This window comes from Rattus norvegicus, chromosome 17 (genome assembly GCF_036323735.1).
Source record: "Rattus norvegicus strain BN/NHsdMcwi chromosome 17, GRCr8, whole genome shotgun sequence".
Classification (NCBI taxonomy): Eukaryota; Metazoa; Chordata; class Mammalia; order Rodentia; family Muridae; genus Rattus; species Rattus norvegicus.
Window position 1 is genome coordinate 28862272 of NC_086035.1, and position 25367 is coordinate 28887638.

The 25367-nt window shown below is 40.5% G+C and overlaps 1 protein-coding gene across 22 annotated transcripts in view; it reads right to left on the reverse strand.

The window, feature by feature from the left end:
* Positions 1-25367, reverse strand: part of Fars2 (phenylalanyl-tRNA synthetase 2, mitochondrial) — a 427082-nt gene that overhangs the window by 337535 nt on the left and 64180 nt on the right. For 17 of the 22 annotated variants that reach the window (XR_010058866.1, XM_063276404.1, XM_063276405.1 and 14 more), the window contains 1 exon segment: positions 10997-11629. Coding sequence is in view for 20 of the 22 variants with exons in the window: in XM_063276404.1 (XP_063132474.1) it covers positions 10997-11608 (612 nt within the window). In the remaining 2 variants the exon portion in view is untranslated. 22 annotated transcript variants of the gene reach the window in all.

Genomic DNA, 25367 nt, shown 5'->3' on the forward strand with positions numbered 1-25367 from the left:
AACAGGGAGCACCGTATAAAAAAGGCTGCATGAGTCACAGACTGAGGGGCTACAAAGTCTATCTTGCTGCAATCAAAAGTGCATTATCTGAAAAAGCCCTAAGAAAAGAAAAAACTGGTCAAATCAAATATGGCTCTAAATCCCGCTGTCTCTTCCAATAAAGGGGCACTACCCAAATCTCGTGAGCTCTGGCTTCCTGCGACCAGCAATTTCACTTTCAGAGAAAACTCTTAAGTATACATCTGGGTAAACAGATGAAAAATTAAAGGCAAGCTGGTTCTAGTAAGTGTGCCTTTGACAAGAAGCCTGTCTAAAAGATTTTTAAAGAAGAGATTAGAGAAATGTGGTCACTGTGATCTATCAAGGCGAAATTAAAATGCCCTCAATAAAACTCCTCCACATGAGGCTATTAAGGAAACCCAATAACCACACAGTAGAGAATAAATAACCATTATTCACTGAAAGACAGAAAAGTGATTTGGGGCTGAAATCAGAAATAAAGAGTGTACCTTTGTCTCACAGCAAGTGCTGCAGTGGGGAAGCTCAGACAGAGAAGCCCAGTAGGAGGGAGGGTTCTAAGGAGCCATCTGGAATGAAGCAACAGTTACCAAAGCAGGAAAAGGAAACTGTCCAATAATGATTGGCAGCGACTTCCTACAGGAGCCAGAGCGCTGTTTGTATAAAGGATATGTACTCCAGTAGGCTTCAATGAATGGTACTCACTCCACATGAAAGCAGGACAGCCAAGGAGGGTACAGCCAAAGAAAGAAGACCCTCTACCCCGACCTATAGAAATGGTTGATGACCATGATCACCTTTTAAAAGGTGGTGAGTGGTACATGAACTCAACACGGACATATTGGTGAATTGTCACTTTATAAATGTGTTCTGGTTAAAATTTACATCAAGGCTTTCTTAGTATACCTTCACATATCTCTTCTATGCAAGAACTGCTTTGTTTTTACATCAAGATTCATGAGTTATACAATTAGGTTAAAATATTTATTGCTTGCTCATAAATCGTATCTGCATCTATTAAGACCTAAATTTTTATACTTTACAAAAGAAGAAAAATTTCAAACACATTCTAAGGACCATGATAAACAAATCTTTATGAATAAATAAGCAACACTTTATTTGTTAGGTACAGGTATGGATTTAAAATACTATTTCTAACACTTCATAAAAGAAAGTAACCCAACCATCGAGCCAGTATCAAAGACAATTAATTTTATAAAACTTGCTACACTGTTATTCTGGTTTCAGTATCCTGTAAGATCAATAATACCTTGCACTAACCAGAAAGATGAGAAATAAAACACATGCACACATTATTGGATACAGTAATTTAAAATTGTGCACATTAGTTTTTTAAACTACTTTAGTCTCATCAAAAGGGATAACACTTGGAAGTGACGACTGCATGTGTGCATGCATGGACACAGGTATGCCTCTGAGGACGCAGGGGATGCAGACAAACAGGAGATGCAGACTGGGCAGCCTGAGGTGACACACAGACTGTAGGATGTCAGTCTCCTCCTCAGCTCCACAGCTGGTCACCACAGACCATCAGTGCAGGCCACCGATAACCCTGGCTAGACAGAGCCCCTTCAAGCACACCCGGAAACAGGACAGGTTTGAGCACTGCTCAATGTATGCATTTTTAATTAGTAATTTTAACCCAACTACATCGACATGGGATTTATATGACAGATTCTCCAGTGGGTCTGTCTAGTATACGAAATGTGCCATTCTCTAAAAAAGAGTTTTAAATCTACAAAATAGTGGTTCCCACGTTAGTTGCTGTTGTTGATTGGGTTTTTTAATCTCTAAATCCTCCTAATATCCTAGGAATCATACTATTCTGCCCAATGTGTAAAGACTATAACACCTACCTATTCCATTCACCCCTCCTCCTAATTGGTTGTCACTGCCCTGATTCTTGCTTTGTGCTTAGTGTCCATGAGCTTTTTTCACACTTTCATCACATAGTTATTTAATTTGAAATTTGTATCTGTATACAATAAGGCAAAGAATATAAAAGTTTGTAACAGCATCAACTACTGGGCATATGATGAACAGCTATAAAACAAATATCAGTTTAGTAAGGCCCCAACTGTTGGAACCCTTCAAGACAGCATCAGTATCAAAGCCCCAGCGCTGTGGAAGCATGAGCCCAGTTTATTTTAAAAAGGTGGCCCGTTTTCTTTATGATTTCCCTCTTGTTGGAAATTTGAGTTTTTAAATATTAATGAAAAAAGGTCAAACAAAACATAAAATTGTTATTTTCAAAGAAAATAACCAAACTGCTCCATGGAGTGGTGGGAACTGTACTAGCTTCCAAAAGGCTAAAGGTCTTCTGATTTCACTCAGCATTGGCAATCACCAAGATTAACTGTACTGTTCTGCTTTTCTATTTACACATTTCCTAATCAAGCTGATCTTTGCTCATTGGTCAATCACATATGATATTCTTCTATTAAGAGTTCTTGATGATGCTAACCTTTGTTTTTTGAAGCATAGTAAACTTGAAAGTAAAATGTATCATGTTTAAAGAAGGAAAGCCCCTGTGCGTGTGCTTACCATGCACACTCACTTTATGAAAGGACACTAATCCTAGAAACTTTGGGAAGCCCTCACACCAAAGTCTGATAACACTGGTTCATTCTTCAGATGGAAAACAAGTTTTTTGTTTAGTATTCTCTCATTTTGCTTTGCAACTTCTCAACATACACCTGACTCCTTACAGAGTCTACTGGATACGTATGCTCACGTCTTCAACTTTACACACATGGAGCTGTACTACTGACCCTCTGTAGCTTTCTTTTATGTGCAGCTTCTCCTGTTCGTTATGCTTATAGAGTTGTGTTCATTTCTACAGGTCTAGGGTCCCGCACACAACCAATTTAATTCACTGTTATGATTCTTGGTAGAACCTGGGACTCTTCTAGTTTTCAACTAATTCTAATACTTTTACTTAAAAAATTTAGTATCTACTTCCTGGTGGATGAGACTCTCTCAAGAACATGACCATGAAAGTAGGAGCTCAGGGCAGGATTTTACACTTCCAGACTTACAGATCCATGGCCCACAGTCACGTACACTGTGTGTGTGCACATTTCCATAAAGGAAACATTTCCCATTACTGAAATGTTTTAATATGGTCAACACCAATGTTGTTTTAATAAATACAAGAACCTCACCCAAACAAGCCTTCTCTCTGTCTCTCTTTAATCAAGTGTGTCCTTAAATGGCAACATAGGAGGCTTTGTCACAAGTTTCAATCACACACAACTTTCTGTCACAAGTTGTAATCAACTTTAACACTTTTTTCCTGAAAGAATCTCACAGTTCAGCTATTACACTCTACCCAGGGAGGAATGACTGCCTAACTTTCTTCCACAGTTATTAAAGACTTTCATCTCACAGAGGATTAAAGTCATCCAGGAATGAATTACGCATCCACTGAGAGACTGAGGAATTTTCCCATGGATAGATAACTGTCTCAGAACAATTAAGAGAGAATTATTATCTTCCCGCTTTTGTAACTCCATTCCTATTTGGTAGGTTTATAAATGCAAGTGCAATTATTTCAAAATTCTGTATTTCACTAACTTTCTGCCAGTGTGAAATCATCTTTATAACCATAAACTGTATATCTTAGCATCTAGTGAGGCAAGCCCTTTATACTTAACACTGAAAGTTGAGTTTTATGACCAATCATTCAAGTTTGCCAATACCAGGAGACAACTGTCAGATTGAAATCACCGTTGTGATGACACTGTTTGCTTACTTGTAAAATACAGTCATGTGGTAAATCCATCTTTCCTCCTTTTATCATATCCATAATGAACTCTAATCACCTTATCCATAAGTATCTTAGGTAACTTATGCAGAATTTATATATAGGACTGCACTGTTCTAACTGGTCCTGTGCATGCAATCTTTATGGGGTTACCTTTGCCATTTGGTTACTGCATATGAGAAGAAATGTAATGCTTCTGCATTTTCCATAAACTCAAATTCCAAATAAGTCTGGATAGGCTATTAATTTTTTGATGTTTATAATTTGATCATATGCGAAGATAATAGCTTTAGTTTCTGTTTTCCAGTGTTTCTATCTTCTTTTCTCTAAGATTTCTTTTTTTTATTTTCTTTTATTATATGTTTGGATGGATCTGTGTATGGGTGTGTGCATGCAAGTACAAATGCCAGAGGAAGCGAGAAGCATCGGATCTCCCTGGAGCTAGACTTAGTTATAGGGGGTTGTAAGCAGCCTGACATGGACCATAGGAACTCAACACAGATCCTCTGCAAGAACAGTACCCACTCTTCACCACTGAGCACCTCTCCAGGCGTCAGCCTCTCCTTCTCTCTGTTCTTGGTGGTACTGAGGACTGAGCCAGGCCTTGAGTCCTCCGTTTTAGTAGAAAAAGGGAAATTTTCTACTTCACTAATGAGCAGAATCAGGGAAGCAGGTGACTCGGAATGGTGGATGATTTTGATAGAATCATGGATAATGATTCATCATTAGTCATGATGGATGCTGCAAGTGCCTGACAGATATCATTTGCGAAGTTCAGGAAGTTCCTTTCTATTCTTAGTTTGCTAAACTTTTTACCATGTGTCATTAATGTCATTAAATGTATTTTTAATGCTATCAGATAATTAAATGTCAAATTATTTTCTACATATTTGAGGTAGTCACATGCTTTGTTCTCTTTTTATGAGTTAATATGACAGAACACAATATCGTCAAACAATAATGGAATAGGATACAATATTTGATTAAATTTGTAAATATTTCATTTAATAAATATTTGCCTGTTCATTAAAACAGAAGGACTTATACCCAAGAAGGTGGAATTTCGAAAGTTTCCTTTTCATTTAACATGAATATATTAACAAGTATAACCTCATAAAAGAAGTCCAATGAATGCCAAGTTTTCTGTTTTATGAAACAAACTACATTAAGTCTTTTACAGTTAGGTATGAACTTATGTGTCAAATCCCATGGAGAAGCTATCAATTCCAGATCTGATGTCTTTCATAGTGTGCCATTCATGCTCTTCTCTTTAATGTGTCCTGCCTTTAGAAAAGAATTGGTGGTTACCTTCCGTGAAAGCAGACGCCTGTTACAGTAACTCTGAGCCAATGGCCTTCACTGCCTGCTCTCAATGTTGGCTGTGTTTTAGTTTTGTAGGAGATGAATCGCAAGAACCTGTAAACACATGCACAGTACCCAACTGTAATTCAAAACCTCACCTCTTACACCGGCCTTAAAAAGCCAAAGCCACTACCACAGTGAACAAAATCCCAAGCCCTGTATTCTCCATACTGGTGTTTCAATATGTATTTCTAAAGACTTTATAAAAAAGTTTATATTCCCATCACATTTTAAAAATAAAAGAAAAAACACCTTATTTTCAAGTGTTTCATTAGTATTCAAATTTCCAACCCCCTTAAACACTGTCTTCCTTTTCCCCTAAAACTGCTTTCTCTTGTTAAGATCAGTTCATTCGAATCAGATGAACCACTTCTGTCCTCATTCCATTTCCTAAAATTTTGCTTTTCTCGAAATTTGATTGAACTAATTCATTCTATTGAATAGTACTTCCTGAACAAAAACAAAGGGATAGCCTTAGATTTCTAATTGATTATAAATGGACCGTGGGTCTACTACACATAGAACCACATTCACAGAAGGCACAGGAAGTATTTAAGAGCATGTGAACCCCTCTACACTGTGTCCAAAACAAAGCAGTCCACTGACAAAATATTGGAAGTCCTGAACTGCTAGAGAATGAGTTTATAGAGGAGTACAGTAGTGCCTGAAAAAGGAGATCTTCCTAAAGAACTGCTCAGAGAGCAAAATTTCGATTATCAAATTTGCAAGTGCCAATTTGACACGGCATACTAATAAGACTGTTAAGACTGAGTGTCAGTGATTACCATCCTAAGGAGGGATTTGGAGGCTTGGGAAGTAGCGAAGACTGTGAAGTGCTTGTCATAGAAGTCTGCAGAACTGATTTCAATCTAGGCCTAGAGCTCACTACGTAAGCCAGGCAGGCTAAACTGTTGGCCACCAGCACTGAGATTTCAAGTGCATTAGTAGAAAGCTAATGTGACTGGTCGCGGAGATTGAACTTCAGCTGTCAGGAGTAGGCTCCTACAGAGGGAAGTTCTTAGGAGAAGCCTGTCACCTAGTAATGGCTGCGTTTTATACTTTTATGGGTTTATTTATTTGTTTGTTTTTAACTTTTTACTGATTCTTTGTGAATTTGACATTATGCACCCCTATCACATTCATCTTGTTCCAACATATCCACCCTCTGCCCTTGCAACCTTCCCTCCAAAAGAAAATTTGATAGAAAAAAAAGTGTTGTGGAAGAAGCTGTAGTCTGTCACTGTGTGTCAAACAGGGTGCCCTTTTGTCCACACAGCTCTATTTGTAAATGTACACTGCAATAAGTAATTGTTCTGTTTCTAGGACACTGGCTTCTGCTACACTGTCAATGCTAGACCCTCACAGGGATTCTTCTCACAAACCCTGTTGTGGTTCTGTGCCGTTAAGATCCTACACCTTTGGATCTACATGACCGGCCCTCTCACCTGCTCCAGCAGTTCATAGATGAGATAGATGCTGCGGTGGACCAGCTCAAAGAACTGGTTCTGGGCTTGGGTGGTGGCTGAATTGGTCAGCCTACCAGCTCTCCTGTGTACACACCACCAGGGTTAGCTCTCCAACAGTGCCCAGAATAGCTCCCCTAATGCTGCAGTCATCAAGGGAGGGGCCAGCTCTCCCACTCCCATGACCATGGGGCCAGTTCACCTTCACCTTCACCATCAGTGATGGCTCTACTGTGCTGCCCAGATGAGGCGCAGGCCCCACTTCCAACTGAGTAATAGAACTGGCAAGAGATGAGGCCAGCTCTCCAGCTCTCATGACCTCCTAGGCCAGCCTCATGCCTGCTGCAGGTGGTGAATCGAGAAGGGGGAAGAGCATCTCTCCCTCACTCATGCCACCCCACAGCAGACGCAGCTCATCTGTGCCCCTACTACTGTGCTACCCAGGCAACGTGCTAGGCTGATCTCCTAAATGCTGCAGGTGCTGAGGGGCAGGGCCAGCTCTCCTGTCTACAGCAGGCTGCTAGGGAAAAGGGAAGTAGTTTTGCTGTTCCAGTGGCTCAGGTCTTCTGCAAAGACCCGGGGATACCCAGAATTGTATACCCATCTGCATTCCAGTATTTTGTTTAGAACACTTTGGCATACTTCTAGCATCTTAAAATGAATACTCAATTCATTAATTTGTATACATCATGTAAATACAAACAACACAGAGAATACTTACATATAAATCAAGCTTGTTGATTAATTTTTTGACTTCTACACCTTTATTCATTTTGTCTAAATAATCCACAGGTCTCGGACATGTCATTTAACGACTTTGACCATGATCATGACTTTGTCAAACTTGACCTTTCAGTCATCAATGTTGCTTTATATATCAAGGTTATTACAGTGGGCAGATGAAAGTTCATAATTCACAAGGCTTCTTAGATTATCTCTTTGGGGCTTTATCCACATTTATCTTTTTTTTTCTTTAAACTCTGCTTCTAATATTAATATAGATGGAGCTGACACCTACCTTCTGAAGCATTTGCTGAACAATTCTTCCTGTCCTTCGCCCCACCCTTTGCCATGCTGTGGCTTCAGGTCCTCTGAATATTCAAACTGACCAAGCATTTCTGTACCTCCTGTGCTTAGCCAATGCCAGTGTGTGAGTGTTCATACGTGACAACTGATGGTAATCGCATAATCGGGCTTTCTTCCTTTTAATTTTGATGTCTGTTGGACTTAGATCTTTTTATATATTACTCCTTTTTCTGTATTATTGATTTCTTCGTCCCCTCATTCTGAAGGCATAGATTAAATCCCCAAGGATGCTTTGACACAGAGTGAGCTGCGCAGTGTTTCTGCTTTCTCTGAATCAGTAGACTTCCCGACTAATTACTCCCTTGCAATGGTTGCAATGCTACTTTCATTTACTCTTTTTCAAAGAACAAAGGGGCTTTATTTCAACAACTGTTCAATTAAGAAAATGTAATCATTCATTCATTTCTGTTATTATCAATATTTCTCTCTGTGTGTTTTCTGCCTCACTATATAGCCTAGGCTAGCCTCAAACCTGAACTCCTGTGCCTCAGCCTCCCAAGTGCTGGGATTGCCGGAACATGCATCAGACTCAGCATCAGTGTTTCCGTTACTCTATGATTCTAATAAACGGTCTTGAACATGTAAAAATAAATACAAAGACTTTTAAATAGCAAAAAATAAAACAGTATATTGTTTTAAATCCATATGTACACATACCTAAAAGAAAAATTTTAGGTCTTATTTGTGGAGCAATAAACTAAAAATTAATAACACTTTCTTTGTGGTTAAGAGTAGAGAAGATTTAGAATCAAAACTCAATAGTAGACAGGATTTCAGAAGAGACCCTTCTGCAGTGCTCACAATTGCTGTGTCAAATTTACCTGACAAGCACAGTCATCAGCAGAACAGAGTAGGTGAAGCACTGGGCTCAGGAGACCTGTCCTCCAGCTAAGTCCTACACTGATTGGCCTGCAATCCTGAGCAAGTAGCTAGGCCTTTCCAGATCTCAAAGTCTCCGTGCTGAAGTGGGATAACCTAACTTATAAGGTTGAATTAAGAAGAATAAATGAAGCATTGAAATGGAAGCACGTTGCAACATGAAAAGAAGACACTTTCATATATCTGTAGGTACACAATTTATTAAATAATGAATCTGAAAGCAGTCACAGCATCAGACTAGGTGAGTACACTGGCTGTTTTTGTGTGTCAATTTGACACAAGCTAGAGTTATCACAGAGAAAAGGAGCCGCAGTTGAGGAAATGCCTCCATGAGATCCAGCTGTAAGGCATTTTATCAATTAGTGGTCAAAGGGGGAGGGCCCAAGCCCATTGTGGGTGGTGCCGTCCCTGGGCTGGTGGTCCTGGGTTCTATAAGAGAGCAAGCTGAGCAAGCCAGGGGAAGCAATCCAGTAAGTAACATCCCTCCATGACCTCTGCATCAGCTCCTGCTTCCTGACCTGCTGAAGTTCCAGTCCTGACTTCCTTTGGCAATGTGGAAAGTGTAAGCTGAATAAACCCTTTCCTCCCCAACTTGCTTCTTGTTTGTGATGTTTAAACAAGAACAGAAACCCTGACTAAGACAATGAGCTACACATGGTGCCTGGAAAGCTGAAGTGAATTACAACAAATATGCACCAAGGCAGGATTACTTCCATGTGTACTTTTTATTGCTAACTTCCTATTGTAGCCTCAATTTCTCTCATTAAAATGTCACTGTTGGGGTTGGGGATTTAGTTCAGTGATAGAACGCTTGCCTAGCAAGGCCCTGGATTCAGTCCCCAGCTCCAAAAAAATAAAATAAAATAAAATAAAATAAAATAAAATGTCACTGTGAGTTACTCAGCCACCGCTGCCTCTTCTCTACCATGACATTGACATGCAGTCTCACATATTAACATGTTCTTCATTGCTTTAAGACACTGTTAACATCGCTGTTACCACTGCTCCTCTCACAGGTGAACCGGAAGTGGTGTTCTATTACTTTGTCATATTCTAGACTCTGACTTGTCTCTTTAAGTTCCTCATAGTTCCCCACTTCTATATCCTTTCTAACAGTTATCACGTCTACCTTAGAACATAACGAGCTTCCCAAGGACTAGGAATGGCCAACTGTACTCCCCAGATGCAGCTCTGAACCAATTTTGAGAAAGGCTTACCTATGTAACAATGTCACAGATGTAAAGAGTAACATTATTCTGAAGCAGATAGGAAGAAAAGGAGAGGATAGCACCCTTCAGTCGTTTCCTGCTAAATAACTTATTTACTAGAACAAAAACTGTTTGTCTTAGTCTAAGGAACCTATGCATTTATTTTCACATTAATAGCCCATTATGCTGTGTTTGCAAGATGGGGTTTTGTAACCATAGTAACTCTCCTTTCCTTTGAACAATGTTTGGAAGGAGTCGCTACAGACATACGAGATACTTGAACTTACTAAAATTCTTGTTTCTTACAAGAAAAGATGCAACAGTCTCTAACATATCAGAAAGAAGGAAAAGTATTGCTACAATTTTAATTATTCTTTTCTTTTTTTTTTTTTTTTTTATTCTAAGACAGGGTCTCACTACGTAGCCCAGGGTAGCGCTGACCTTGCAGCCTCATTCCTGCCTCTGCCTCGGAAGTGATGAGTTACAGGCTGGAGCTGCCATACTCGTTATGATTATTTTTTAGTAAGTGGACTCAAGCTTTGTGGGGCTTTCAAACTTTGCAGTGAAAAGTAAATATTAGCCAGTATACTAGGATAGCATGGCATAGATGTATGAAGTTGAAAACTTCTGAGGATGGCCTAAACATCAAACTTCCACCCAAAAGGTCAATATGCATCCAAACCCAATTAACACTAACAAGTAAGACCCCTCCCTCCTCAATGCCAGGCAAGAGGAGCTCAGGACAAGAACGCAGCTGATGGTCCAACCCAATGCACTGCTTGTCACCCTCAGCCCTGCTCTCCAGCTGCGGGCGGCCAGCACTATGTTCCACTAATACAAACAGAATACCCAGAGTGCAGGTGTCAGACCACTGCCTTCGCTCAGCCTGGATTAAGGCTGAATTAGAACTACTATCCATCTATGAGACGTAAACCAGTATAAAGCAGGTTAGTACAGAGAAAAGGGGACAAGAAAAGACAAGTAAAAAAGAAAACCTTGTTTTAAAGTCCACCATTTGCACAAATCCCTCACATACACTGTGGCCTGGGAGGTCAAGGTTCACATAGACATGAAAAACAGAGCAGTCACTAAGGCAAATGAAGACCAAGGTCACTCTCCTTGTTTCGCTCAGAATCAGTCTTATTACAGCAACACAAATGCCCTTCATCAATGAGACTCATCTAAAGACTCACCTCATGCTTGGAGAAGAGTCGGACGCCCTCCAGCTGGTGGAAAACTGGGTAGTGCTGGGAATCAATCTGGTCACGCCGATACACATCACCTACCACGAGGAAGGCATTGAGCCCCGCATGCAGCAAGTCCCACTGATGTGCTGATGTGTGTGCTCTCAGCATGTGTCCCCGATTCAAGTAATAGTTGTCCCCCTTCTTCCTGCTGGGGTGGTCAGCTGGGATTAGCAGGCTATCGAAGTTCTGCCAGGTGGTGACCACTGGGGAAAGCTGGTCATAGACGGAGAACAGAGGTGTCCTGGATCGCCCCATGTACTGCTGGTAGAAGTGCTCCTTCACCCGCTCCTTAATCAGCCACAGAGGGTGGAACTTCTGGTTGTGCAGGTTCCTGCCCACCTTGGAAAGGACTTTCTGGGTGAGGTTAGTGTGGTCATCTTGAGGGTAGGATTTACCAAGCAGCTCCAGCACACGGCCTGGAGCACCTTGGACAGCAAACTGCGATGCAGCTGGCCTTGAGCCCCAAGCCCGATGTTGATGACATCTGCAGACATGACTGACTTTCCTCACCAGGTAGAGGTGCTCATGGGCAGCTCTGATGAAGGCCAAACAGACCATTATAGAAGCTTCTCACAAACTCTGGAAAGAGCACACAAGGAAAACACCAGTCAAGTTTCATCCTGTAGACAAGTGTGTCCTTCAGTTCTCTGAACAGGCTCATGATGTCCCTAGTGGCATATTTACTTCTCTGTCACCACCTGCATACCACAGGAAGACCAACGGAGAAAATCTATTGTCAAGGCTGCTGTAACTTGAATGTCCTCTCCAGACTTTATCTAAATTTCACTGTCGTCTAACAGTACTAAAAGGTGCAAAGCATCAGGGACTCTGCATGTAGAATACAAGACTGAGCTGATAAGAGTGGAGTGGGCTCCTGTACAAGGATAAGCACAAACTTTGTGCTCTTGCTTTTACCACAAGATGATCCATGAGATGGTCTGGCCTCGCACTGGTGCCTTAAGTTTTGACCTCCAAAATCCAAAGTTGTGAGAAAGGAGCTTCTTTTTATTGTAAATTACTCAGTCTGTGGAATTAGGTTAAAGAAACAATAAACTACAACTCAGGCATGTAGGACACACCTTTAAGCCCTGCACTCAGGAGCTAAAGCAGGTGGATCTCTGTGAGTTTGAGGCCAGCATGGCTTGGCACAGCAAGCTCCAGGTGGGTCAAGGCTATACAGTAAGACCCTGCCTCAAATTGTAATTCACTAATTAATTAATTACTTAAAGAATTAAATCTTAATTAATTAAAATAAACCACAACTAAGACAGTCTTAGTGCTTACTACTCTAAATCAGAATAGTAAAGGTGTTTATCTCTGATCTCTAGGTATTCTTCTCCTGTAATTTAAATTCTTTCCTCTGTAGGAAAAAAAAAAAAAGTATCATCATGCTGCCCTGTCAATTTCCTCGGGAAGGAGAACACACTGAATGTGCCAACTTCCTTTATTTTCACTGCATTCTAACACCAAAATAATCTCTGAAGGATCACCTAAAAGTTATCCGAGTCTAGCTAAGCAGACCTCCAAAATGCATAACTTCAAAACAACATTTTAAATAGGATCTTAGGAGATAGCTCAGTTGCTAAAGTACCTGCCAGGCAGACACGAGAGCCCACATTTGGGTCCCCAGTGCCCACGGAGCAAAGGGGGGGACATCCACAAGCATCTGTAAAACCAGTGTTGAGTCACAAGCTCATGGGGAGCCAGCATAGCTGAATTGATGAGTTACAAGTTCAATGAAAGACCCTGTCTTAAACAATAAGGTGGAGAGTGTGAGAGGCCTTGTCTCAAAAACAAGGTGAAAGTGTCTGAGGAAGACTTCAGTGTGGACCCCTGGCTTTCACATACATCCACACATCTGTACACATGTAGCCAAATGTATACATGTACACAACAACAACACATATATACAGATGTTCTGATTAAAATTACTACTTTAGATAGTAGAGTTTCATTTAGGGATTTTTAAAAATGAAAAGAAACTTAATACAACTTTATACTAAGTAACAGACTATGCCAAGGGAGGGCAGAAATTGTATTTATGAATGTAAGTCTTCTCCACTCTTATTGGTCATGGCATTTAATAAAAAATCCATTGCATCACTCTATCAATGACTGTTTGTCATCCTAAAAGACAAATTTTCTACAGAAACACATTCATACAATAAGTCCAACATAGGACAGATGGACAGAATTTTCTGGAAAAGGAACACAAGGCACAGAAGGACAGAGGAAGGAACAGAAGACAGAGGAAGACCTGGGAGAACAGGGCAAGTAGGGGTGAGTGAGAAGAGGAGAAAGAAAATGCATATAACTTAGTAAAACAGTAGAATTTCAGTTAAGACCCACCTCAGCACTCATGTGGGATAGGTCACTGACCTCTCAGGTAAACTGATAAATATCCAGAAGTAGATGCCAAAATTCTGTGGCTGTTAGAAGAAAGACTATGATCTACTAACATTGTTTATTCCTTACTTCAACAAAAGCAGTTTTCAACTCCTTCAGGGACCATAGTAACAAAGAAGACCAAAGTTGAAAATTCAGAAATAATTTAAGTTCTTAAACTTAAGTCACTCAAATCTTTTGAATTTAGGACTTTCATTTTGAGATACTTTAAAATATACAACTTGGTTGCTTTCTTCAGGACTCATGCATTCCACCTAGAGTACATAACTCCATGGTTCACCGCTGGCCTCTGGCTTGTTTTTTATACATAAAGCTTCCTAAAACACAGCAAAGGGCATTCTTCAGAGTGACTTTTCCAATAAACACATCTCTGAATAACCTGCAGCATGATCTAATCCTTAGGAAAACTGTTTGGAGCCTTGACTTTCATTTAATCCACAGACAAGTTTTTGTAGTTGTTTTGTTTTGTTTGCACTATCAGTATAATCTCCTGACTTCAAAATATGTGTACAACTATAGAGACACAGGAAGCAGCAAGCATAGAAACATATGGATTATGCACTGACTTTAATCCAAAGGACAAAGGATGCCACCTGAAAGAAAGGCAAAACAATGGGCAGCTGACAACTTTACAGAAATATTCATGTGGTTTAATCCTTAAGCCCTTCTCTAGGCTCCTTATCATAAAACAAAAAGATAAAAGAATACACATCTCAAAGAGAAAGAATTAGATACTTAATTCACTGCCTAATGTGTAGAACTGAGCTGAAGCAAAACTGATCCGGAGACTCCAAGAAGTCAGGACCACAGAAAACAGCCATGCTCTTCACTGAGACTGAGAACTCAGAATAAAGAGAAGTAGTGTTTGTTCAGATGATATTTCTATATGCCCGTGAGATACAGAGGAACTACACGTGAGCAAATTATGACTGAGCTGGCTATGTTATAATTTCTCCAAAACAGTAAGAGATGCTGTTCAAAATTAAGGTAAGGGATATAGAAATGTGGACCTTGGGGGTGGCAAGACGTCCCAGCAGGTAAAGGCACTGATGCCAAGTTCCATCCTTAAGACCCACAAGATAAAAAGAGAGAAAAACCTCCCAAATATTGTCCTCTGATTTCTACATAGGCATCACAGTACAAACATGACGCCACAAGACACACACATGCAAACACACTAAAATAAATAAATGTAAAGAGGAGGCTTCAGGTGCTGGAGAGAGAACTAAGAATGTTCGCTGCTCTTGCAGAGAATGAGAGTTCAATCCCCACCCCCACCCCCACCCCCACCCCGGGCCAGGCAGCTTGTAACTGTGACTCCAGCTCCAGGGAATCTCATGCCCTCTTCTGGCCTCAAAGGCAAATATATTCACAGACACACAGACAAATATACAAATGAAAAGAAAATAAGTCCTCCATTTTGAAATGCACAACTTGGATACTACTGGTGAAAAAGTAAATCATGTAAAAACCTAGAAAATCCTGTGCACAAAACAATCAAAACTTATTCTTGTAGGGCAAAATGCCAACTCTGCATTCCAGTCACAGAAGAGGCAAAGGCAGGAGCATCTCAAGTTAAAGGCCCCTGGGGATACAAGGCAAGACTGTAATAAACAACAAAAACCTTGATTCCTAAGACCATATCTTAATATATAAACTAGTTTCAACAACAGCATATGGATTGAAGTCTTCAGATTAACAGAAGAAAAAGATTCAATGTGAAAGGACCTCCAGAAATCATTTGGTCCAAAGCTCAGACTATTAGGACTTGTAAGCAAGTGTAGTGAGATAATCTGAGCAGATGACTGTAGTGTTTCTGAATAAGAATGGTCCCTATAGGCTCATATATTTGAAAGCTTAGTCACAAGGAAGTGGAACTGTTTGAAAGGATTAGAAGGGTTAGGAGGTGTGGACTTGCTAGAGGAAGTGTGTCACTAAAAGTGGGCTTTGAGGTTTCAAAAAGACCACACCAGGCCAGTGAAGTGTTTCTCTCCTTCACAGTCCATGGATGCGGATATAGCTCTCAGTTACTGCTCCAGGACCTGCCTGCCACCATGTTCGCTGCCTTGATGATAATAAATAAACCTAAAGAACTGTAAGCAAGTCCCAACTAAATGCTTTCTTTTATAAGAGCTGCCTTGATTATGGTGTCTCTTCACAGCAACAGAACAGTGACTAAGCCAATGACTAATCCCAGTGACCTGATTCCCATGTAAAGTGCGTCTATCATTCCATGTATTACAGTCTCCTCCTGAGTCCAATGTTCACTAGAAGAGTAATCTTAGTCTTGTCATCCTCAGTCAACAGGGTCCAATTAGGCCACTGTTAGAATGAAGTAAGTTAACAGAGGACCCTACAGTACCTGAACCACAGAAAACTCAAGAGATGGCAGCTACAACCGCTAATAGTTAACGCATATACTGGGCATCAACTTACTGAATCACCGGATCTGACAAAGACTAAGACAGCAAGGCCAACAGGATGCCAATCCTCCACAAAGGAATGCTAACGCCTCTACCATTCTGAGCTGAGAGGGTTTTACAACTTGAAGCTTATAGGGACATAAGCACACTGGGGCAATTTCCATTTTTAGGAAGGTGAGGCAGGAGAATTTCCATGAGTTCAAGGCAAGGCCATGCTGGGCTACAAAGACACACTGTCACAAAACCACAGGAGGCAGAAGAACATAAAACTTCACCTTTATAGCCATGAATTTCACCTCAATTTTGAAGGTTGTTTTAGGATGTTGGCAACATTAATACTACGAGAAACTTTCTTTATCCCCTCAAATCTAGCACAGTGACTACACTATAAAGTATTAATTAAGTTAAGTTTATTAGAGACTTATTATTTAGATTTTACCTATTTTCAATTTTGCATGGGCACATGCATGTGAGCATGAATGAAGGCACTAAGGGCAGCAAGAGGAGAGTGTCAGTTCCCCCTAAAGTTAGAGTTATAGTTGTGAACTACCGAATGTGGGTGCTAGGAATAGAACTTGGGTTCTCAGTAAGAATAGTGCATGCCCTTAAATTGAGCTTTCCTCCAGCCCTAATGTTAACTTTGTAATGGTTTCAACAGTCCTCTCTCTGCCTTCCTCAGTCTTTTGGAAAATCTAAGCATTTAATGCATTCCTGTGGAAAATCTAAACACTTATAAAAACAATGGTTTCTCTGAACTACAATTGTCTTGTTGAAAAGGGTCATTCCTGAGGAACCATCACCCACACAAGGTCAGCCATCAGGTATATGCTATAACCACAGATGTAGTATATAGTCTATATGGTGAAAATATAAAACTTGACTGCTTCAAACTACATGCATACATTTTACTCTACTAGTTTCCATTTTTACTCAAAAAAAGATCCCATCAAGAGAATATGTTTAGCATCCTGCTGACAAGGATGAATAACAAAAATTCTCTAAGCAGGCAGTTTCCTCTATTACCTGGGAGAGAGTTATTGGCACAAGCTTCTTAGAAAGCTATTCAGCACTACCGTGAAACTTAATACCCTTCACATGCTGCGGCCCAGCAATGGAAACCTTCACGAGGAAAATCAAATGAAAGCCAGCCTTAAATAGGTGGTTATTTAACAATACTTACATTATCCCAAAATATCCCAAAATAAAAGAATGACTAAGCAAATTATAGAATAAAAACACAATATAACATTATGCAGTCATTAAATATAATTTTGGAAAGAATCTTAGAGATGCAACAATATACCAATGATAATTAGGACACATAATTGTATGTATAAAACCTTACCTAGACAAATTCATGTTTACTATAACACTGCACACTAGACATAAAGCCACAGAAAGAACCATGTGAAAAGTTTAATAGTAGTGACCACTGACTCTTTATTCTATTTTATACCTCTATTGAAATTTTCTAAATACATTTCTATTATACTTTAAAGTTTGATGTGAAAGCATAGAACTATTAAAAATGAAAACAAAAAATGAAAGTGCCTAGTTGTATGGTAGACATTGTGTGACCTGTGTTAAACAACAGTGTCAGTGCAAATGCAGCCTTGGCAAGGCTACTGTACATGATGCCCGCCTCCTACACTTTACTTCTTACAAGAACAAAAGCAGGACATTTGCAGGGAAAACTTCATAAATGCCCAATTTTCTCTGTTCAGCCATAAATCAGCTATCATAAACATGATGGCAGTGACTTGGTGCCCCTTCCTGAGAAGTAAATTTTAGGAGACTGGTCCAATTGTAAACACATTTCTCTATCATACTCATGAAAGAAATCTTTAGTATGTGCGAAACCTCAATTGCTATGTGGCATCTGAGTACAGAAGGAAACATGTCCTACTTCTAAAGAAAAGATTCATGAAAACGTGGGTGAAACTAAGGCAGTCCCAGTTGCCAAGACGTTCCTTACACAGGGCTGCTGGGAATGGTGGGGAGAAGGCCCCAGCCCACATCCAGCAGCAGCCTTGGGTGGAGCATCAGGGACAGCACAAACTACAGCTGTGAAGGATGAGTCCTTTCAGAAGGACTGGGAATGCTAGGAATCTGTAGAAAGCATAGCATTTCATGTTGCTTTTGATGCTGTGCGGACCTGTTCTTCAGGAGGCTCCAGAACCCTTGCTCACTAGACTATCTTATGAAGGTGTTTCACTGTTGAGAAGTCAAGCACCAAGACAACCCTTTCACGGTAAGCAGAGAAGCCGGCTGAGTGAAGCGCTACCTAAGCTCTCCTTTCTCTTCCCCTGGCCTGGCTCAGCTCACTGAGCTCCTGCAGAGCACCACTCAAGTAACAGGCAAGTATGTCCTCCTGCAGGCAGCCTTACACTTCATAGGAAAGTAAGGAAGCCTAAATAAACCGCTTGCTCCTTTCCGGAATTTGGGTTTTCTGTAGCATTCTCTGTCAACTTTACTTAGGTGGCATACCCAGGACCAACAGAGAAGGCTTTGTCATAGGAAACATTCACAGACTTCTAAAGTATACAACACTTCTTATAAACCTACAGTCAACTCCTGGGTACTCCTTACTCCCCTCCCCCATTGACAGTGCATCCTGTACTCTAAGTTATTGTGACTAACAGACCTCTGACTGGACACTTTCAATCCTTTAGCTCGCAGCCCTATGAATGCAGCCAACATCTTTACCTATGGCTATATAATCTTTCTTTTTTTTAATTTATTTATTTATTATCTATAAGTACACTGAAGCTGTCTTCAGACACACCAGAAGAGGGCATCAGATCTCATTACAGATGGTTGTGAGCCACCATGTGGTTGCTGGGAAGTGAACTCAGGACCTCTGGAAAAGCAGTCAGTGCTCTTAACCACAGAGCCATCTCTCCTTGTTTTCACAAGTATCAGTAGTCAGTCTGTATCACTATACAGGCTCCACTGTTTACCCACTCTCATGCAGCCCACTGCACTGCAGACAGCTCATAGGAAATTTGTAAGAATTCTATTCTCTGTGCTGCTGAGGACACATCTTCCCCTTCTCACTGATTCCGGTTTGCCAACTCCTTCTACATTTTAATAGTGCAATTAAATTCAAAGTGAGACAGAGGGCAGGGAAAAGAAAAACAGCAGAAATTGCTATGGGCCATCCTAAACTAAAATGCATAAGCCAACATACCCAAGTAAGTTTTGAAATATATTTATAAGAGGAAACAATTTTTTATCAGATATGAGAATTGTGACTAAGAGGCCTTCATCTCAGGTTTCCTTGATCCTGAGTCCACTACTTGCTGTCAGCCAGGCCCCAGTGAGCACCTTCTCTCAGCTTTAGATTTTTAATTCCCCCTAACAGTGGAGAAGGCGTGAGCGCCTTCTGGCACATGTGTCCACATCACTTTTCTACTAGGAAACCTGTCACAGTCCCAATACTAAGTCTAGACTTCCTATGGCCCAGTCCCAACGTACTTTTCTTGTCTCTTCTTGGAATCTTTACTACAACATGGACCTAATTTACTACTCAACGCCTATGTACTAGAGAATGATTCCAGAAGTTTATCCTTTCATTGACAGTTTTTTATTAATTCTGATATTTCAATGAGTTAATAGTGGTATTATAATTTTAATTAATAACAAACAAATAGATCCAAAAGTAGTTTCAGCTCATCTTACCTGAGCCGGCTAGTTCTTTGGCAACTTGACACAAGCTACAGCCACTTAAAAAGAAACTCACTTGAGAAAATGGCTGCTCTAAAATGATCTGTGGGCACCTCTGGGCCACGTTCTAGATTAATGATTGATAGAAGAAGACCTAGCCTACTCTGTGTAGTGCCATCCCTGCATAGCTTGTCTGAGGTCATAAAAGGAAACAGGCTGAGCAACTCACGATGAGCAAAGCATTAAGCATTGTTCCTTTATGGCTTCTCCATCAATTCATGCCCTATCTCCCTCAACTATAGAGTATGAAATGTAAGATAAACCCTTTCCTATCCAAGACGCTTTGGACATGGTGTTTATCACAGCACTAGAAACACTAAGATATAGATTATCAATGACATTAATCAAAAGAAAATGTAACTCAATATGACTGCAGAAATTGATAAGATTGATAAGATGTGCTGGATTTAGAAGCGGTTCTAGAATTCATGCTATTTTTAAAGAACATAACAAAATCAGGCAACAAAAATGCCTGCTTTTCCTGAACCAAAGAACTGGAAGAAGTCAAAGACACAACTGAAACTTGGTCAACTATAACAAATGTCAGCACTGTAGCGTGGGGCTGGGGCAACAGTTGAGGGTTAGAGTAGTCTGCTCTTTCTGAGGAGCCAGGTTGCTCCCCAGCACCCGAATGGTTGCTCACAACCTCCTCTAACTCCAGCTCCAGGTAATTCAGGGCCCTCTCCCAGCATCTGAGGGCACTGCATTCACATGGCGCACGCGTGCACGCTGCAAAGCACCCACATAAAATAATATACTTACAAATTTTTAAATTAAAGATTAAAATTCTCAAGTCGAGGGCCCTAGTTATGCTGGCCAGAACTTCTTTCTGAGAAGTGGAAAGACCAGTCATTTTGAAGTCAGTCATTAGAGACAAAGCCACACAACAATATCCAGATCTCAATCTTGGAGAACACCTTACAGGTTGCAGAAGAAGCAGCTTTGGCAATACATCAAGACCACCAAAGGGTCAGCTTTGATGCACACCAGAGCAGAATTTGATGCATCTACACATTTTTAAACTAATTGAGCACCAAAAAAACCTATCTGCTATGTGCTTCATTGACACCAATGAAAAGAGTATGAATATTTAAACTGAAAAAAGTCACGCTTTTGCATCAAATGATCCACTCAGTAATTACCTGTGAATAAGGATTTTGCTCCGCTGAAAAGTAACCACTTAAGAGCAGAAATCATTAATTTTATTATTTCTAAGAGGTGGTAATGAACACAAAGTACCTGCACCAGGGAAGGAATGGCCAACTCCCACGTCACAATGCTCACACAACTGTTTCCATGAGCTCGATATGAAGCTATCCACTCAGCAGGGTCATTCACATGACATATGGTCAACAGACAGTACATCCTGAAAGCATCCACCTGCAATGCCACCTAGGCTTTGCAGGACATATTGATGCATATGAAGTAGTGTGGACATACCCCTCACCTCCTCCTTGTGTTGACCATTTACACAGTGTAATGAAGATTCTGGAATCTTGGTTTGTTTCAAAAACACAGAAATATTATAAGAATATGTTTTCGTTCTAATCTCAGATGTGGAGACACAGGGCTGCCTAGCAGCAGCTGACTGTACTTTCTTTCGTGCTCTAGCAGAGGCATGATTTTGCCAGCTGCAAATAGTTTCTGCGATTGTGTGACATCTGGGATTCTGGGAACTTTTCAGAGGATATATAAATGCTAGGGCCCCAAGAGTTGTGGTTGGTGGTCATTCAGTGGGGTTGGCTGCAGTTTGCTAGTAGTCGGCCTCAAAGAAATGAAAAGAAAGAAATTAGATTCTGGAATCTCTGTCTCTGTCTCTCTCTGCACCCCACCCCCATCCTATCCTATCCTATCCTATCCTATCCTATCCTATCCTATCCTATCCTATCCTATCCTTCTTTCTCTTCTATCTAGTGATAGGGGTGAGGTCGGGGAATACAGGGTGGAAAAAGAAGAACACACAAGGTAGCAAAGACTGGCTACAGACAGATATATTTTTCACAGACTCTGGTATGCCTTAGTCCTAGAAATGGTTGCACCTCTGATTAACCTTGCTCCTATACTTGGTACTTGACTAGCATCAAGTGAATGAAGTCTTCTGGAGTGATTCATCACCATGCATTTTCCTGAGGGATTCCAGACGTGAGGCAATGGAGACGCTCTCAACCAGGCACCTACAGGTCCCACGCATATGAGTCTCTAGCAGGTAAACACCAGCTGCCCCTTACCATGCAGCAATGCTCCTGGCTTGCGAATACAAGTGTAAATAATTTTTAGTTCAAATGGTGATTTATTTACCTATCACTGGCCTCAAGGCATATTTAAGGAATGGTTTATAACCATCAGCAAGTAACTGACAGTGGACATTGCTGCCTCAGGCACATGGCTTCCACTGGTTGGCAAAGGCCCATTACAATATTAATGAGAATGCCATTTGTTAAGACAAGTGTGCAAGAACCTGACAGCTACAGAAAGCAGACAGCCACAGGGAAGATGGGCCCAGGGCATATGGATAAGAAGTCTAAGAGATCTCTTGGTACGTCTGTCTTTTGTAACAGTGGCCTTTTGTGTAGATAATGTCTTATTAAAATATTAAGTCTGAGGGGAGAAAAGCAGTGGGAAAGGAAGTATTAACACAAATACTATCTGTGTGTATAATACCCTCTTCCCATTCAGAAGGATCTTTTCATCAGTATAAATCAGTAGAGAAGTGACTACTAAATCTTTAATAATAAATGCAATAGATTCAATAATGAGAATTCTAAAAAATTCTATAATTTTCAAACTGGGAATATCTTTATTTATTCAAAACTAAAAGAGCACCCACGAGAAAACACCATGTGATGGAAACAAAATCCCTGCAACAATTCCACTTTGAAAGGTTCTCTCTTTCTTCCCCACTAAACACAAGCTCCAGGAGGAATCAGTCTGGATGTCTTAAGCCAAAAGGTTAAAATATGCAATTAAATGAATGCATGAGGGACTGACTGCAGACCAAAGATCCTACAAATGACTTTGAATGCCGGTTAATAAGTGACATAAGCTATCACCGGATTTGGAATTGATGTGACTCCCAATCACTCTCTCACTATTTTTAACTTCTCAAAGTGTCATGTAAAATTAAGTTCATGTTATCAGTATCTATTAGTGTGAATGTTCTCCTAAATATGCCAGGGGAAAAGCTTCCAGTGCACAAGGTACACCACACAGACACAGACACAGACACAGACACAGACACAGACACAGACACACACACACACACACACACACACACACACACACACACACACTCAGAGCAATATATACAAAGAGCAAAACAAAAATAAACCATTCCTCATGTGCCTCACTATATCAAGAAACCCAAGTGAAATGCCAAACTGCCAGTTAATTTCGACAAATAGCAACTTCTTTTTTACTTTATTATCTTAAAAAATCTACTATTATTCTGTATAGTCCACATTTAGGCAAAAATGGTGGAGTTAATAATCCACAAACTTCTGCATTTAAAAGTTTTATATTAATCTTACTAATGTATAAGTACATAACAGTTTTAAATGTTTAAACTCTCTACTATTGAGAGAAAATTTTCACCCAGAAATAATTTAGCAAATAAAATGGTAATGGCAAATAAAATTAAAAAATGCTTCAAGTCAGCTCATTAATTACATATTAAAAAAACTGTTTTAAAGAATTATAAAGAATACTGCTACACAGGAAAAATAACCTCTGGGTTAAATTTATTTTCCTAAGTATTCTAAATAAGCTGGTTTTTATCTATGAGTCTCCAAATAAGTTCACTGAATATAAAATCCTGCATGCTAGGTCTGGCAGAATAGAGAATAAGTTACAGCACACATGCTCAGTTAGTACTGAGGCCCAGGATTAGTAAGCAGAAGCTAACATCCTCCAGTTTACCTCCTAACGCGGAACGGCAGCATCATTCTCAAAGCCTTCATGACTCATTTGTTATTCCTTAAAGAGGAAAACACCACAATTATATACATAAGGTAACTGACTCAAAGTCCCATCTACTGACAAAACATTGCTTCAGTGAAGAGTCCTGATTCGCCCACGCACAGCCCATCCTCAATGCCCACAGCATGGCCTCACCAACCAACAGCAGCCTACCATGTTTGATTCAATGTGGTCTCTGTACAATTGCTTCACAAAGTGAAGAACTGCCACTAATGGTTTATTACATTAAAAACTGTCTTACCTAGCATGATGTCTGCTCCTATAATCCTGGGACTCAAAGACGGAGGTCAGAAAATGAGTTCTAGGCCAGCCTGAGTTGCACGGCAAGAACCTGTTGATAAGAATAATAGCAACCTCGTAATGAGGAGCAGGAGGAGGAGGAGGGGGAGGAGGAGGAGGGGGAGGAGGAGGAGAAGGAAGAAGAGGAGGAGGAAGAGGAGGAGGAAGAGGAGGAAGAGGAGGAAGAGGAGGAGGAGGAAGAGGAGGAAGAAGAGGAAGAGGAGGAAGAGGAGGAGGAGGAGGAGGAGGAGGAGATCAGCCATCATCTCACCTTCCGCACTGGAAACTGAGGAGTCTCCTCTTGCTATAGGTATGTGTTGCTTCTACACAAGTCATTCACAGCTCAAAACAACACTCCATCAGTTAAGACCCTAGTCTGTCAGATCTTAAGCTACCTGAGGACAGGGCAAATACTTTGTCACTAAATGTAATGTTCGTCTAAATCAAAAGGAGTAACTCTGTTATGAGCATGTAAACTAATAGATTGCCAAATTACTGTATAATGAAGAGCCCAGAGCATCCACTCACTTCACACTTGCATGGCACCATCAGTCCACAGCAGATCTGAAGAGACGGTGACGAGCAAGCCAACTGCAGTCAGTGTAGGAAGCCAACTGCAAGCACAGAGTCAAACATTTTAAACTACAATCATCCAAACAGCTCCATAAGCCTGAAGTTAGCCGGAAGACAGCAGAAAAGTAGAAACCCACCCTCTCTGCCTCACCCGTCCACATACAGTGCCATCTCTACCTAAAATGATGGTACACTGCTCTATGACCTGACCTGCTTTTGTACAGACAACTAATACATGAAGGTGTTTAAATTACCAATATGGAGAAGCTATTCACTCATGGTAGTTAATGTTATCATACAAAGCCACTATGATTACAGACCTATAAAGAAGCAATGAACACAGAGAAAATACAGGGTTAATTTACTGAAAGCTTCTGGTCACATCATGACCACAGAATTAACACAAATCTTGCTGTATATGTTTCTATTTAAATATACTTTACATGGCAAATATATTACATTAACATTGGCTTCATGGCCAACACCTAAATGAAGCTTCTAACACCTGTAATCTCTCAGCTGTAGGCCACAAAGTTCACACACTCAGGGGTTCTAGAAGGAATTTAAGCAAAATGGTTGAAGGTCGTTTAAAAAGTGAAAACAAAAATCATGAGTATGCAAAATATGATACCAAGCAGGCCAAAAGAAGGGCCTGGAGCCAGGAGGAGAGCTGACAAGTGCTGGTGGACAGCCTCGGTGTCAGTGTGCATGCCAGCTGACCTCTAGTCCCTGCTCTGCATGGGTGTCAGTGAGAGCAACAAGTCCTGATTTTAGGTACAAATAAATTCTGAAAATTGAGAAGACTCAGAAGCCTAGCATGATGCAGACTAAGTGTGTACCAACACACTGTTCATACGAGATGTCTCACAGGAAGAGAAGCGGGCAGCAAGGCAAAGGAGGGAGAGAAAGGTGTATTTAACTCTACGCCTTTTTAT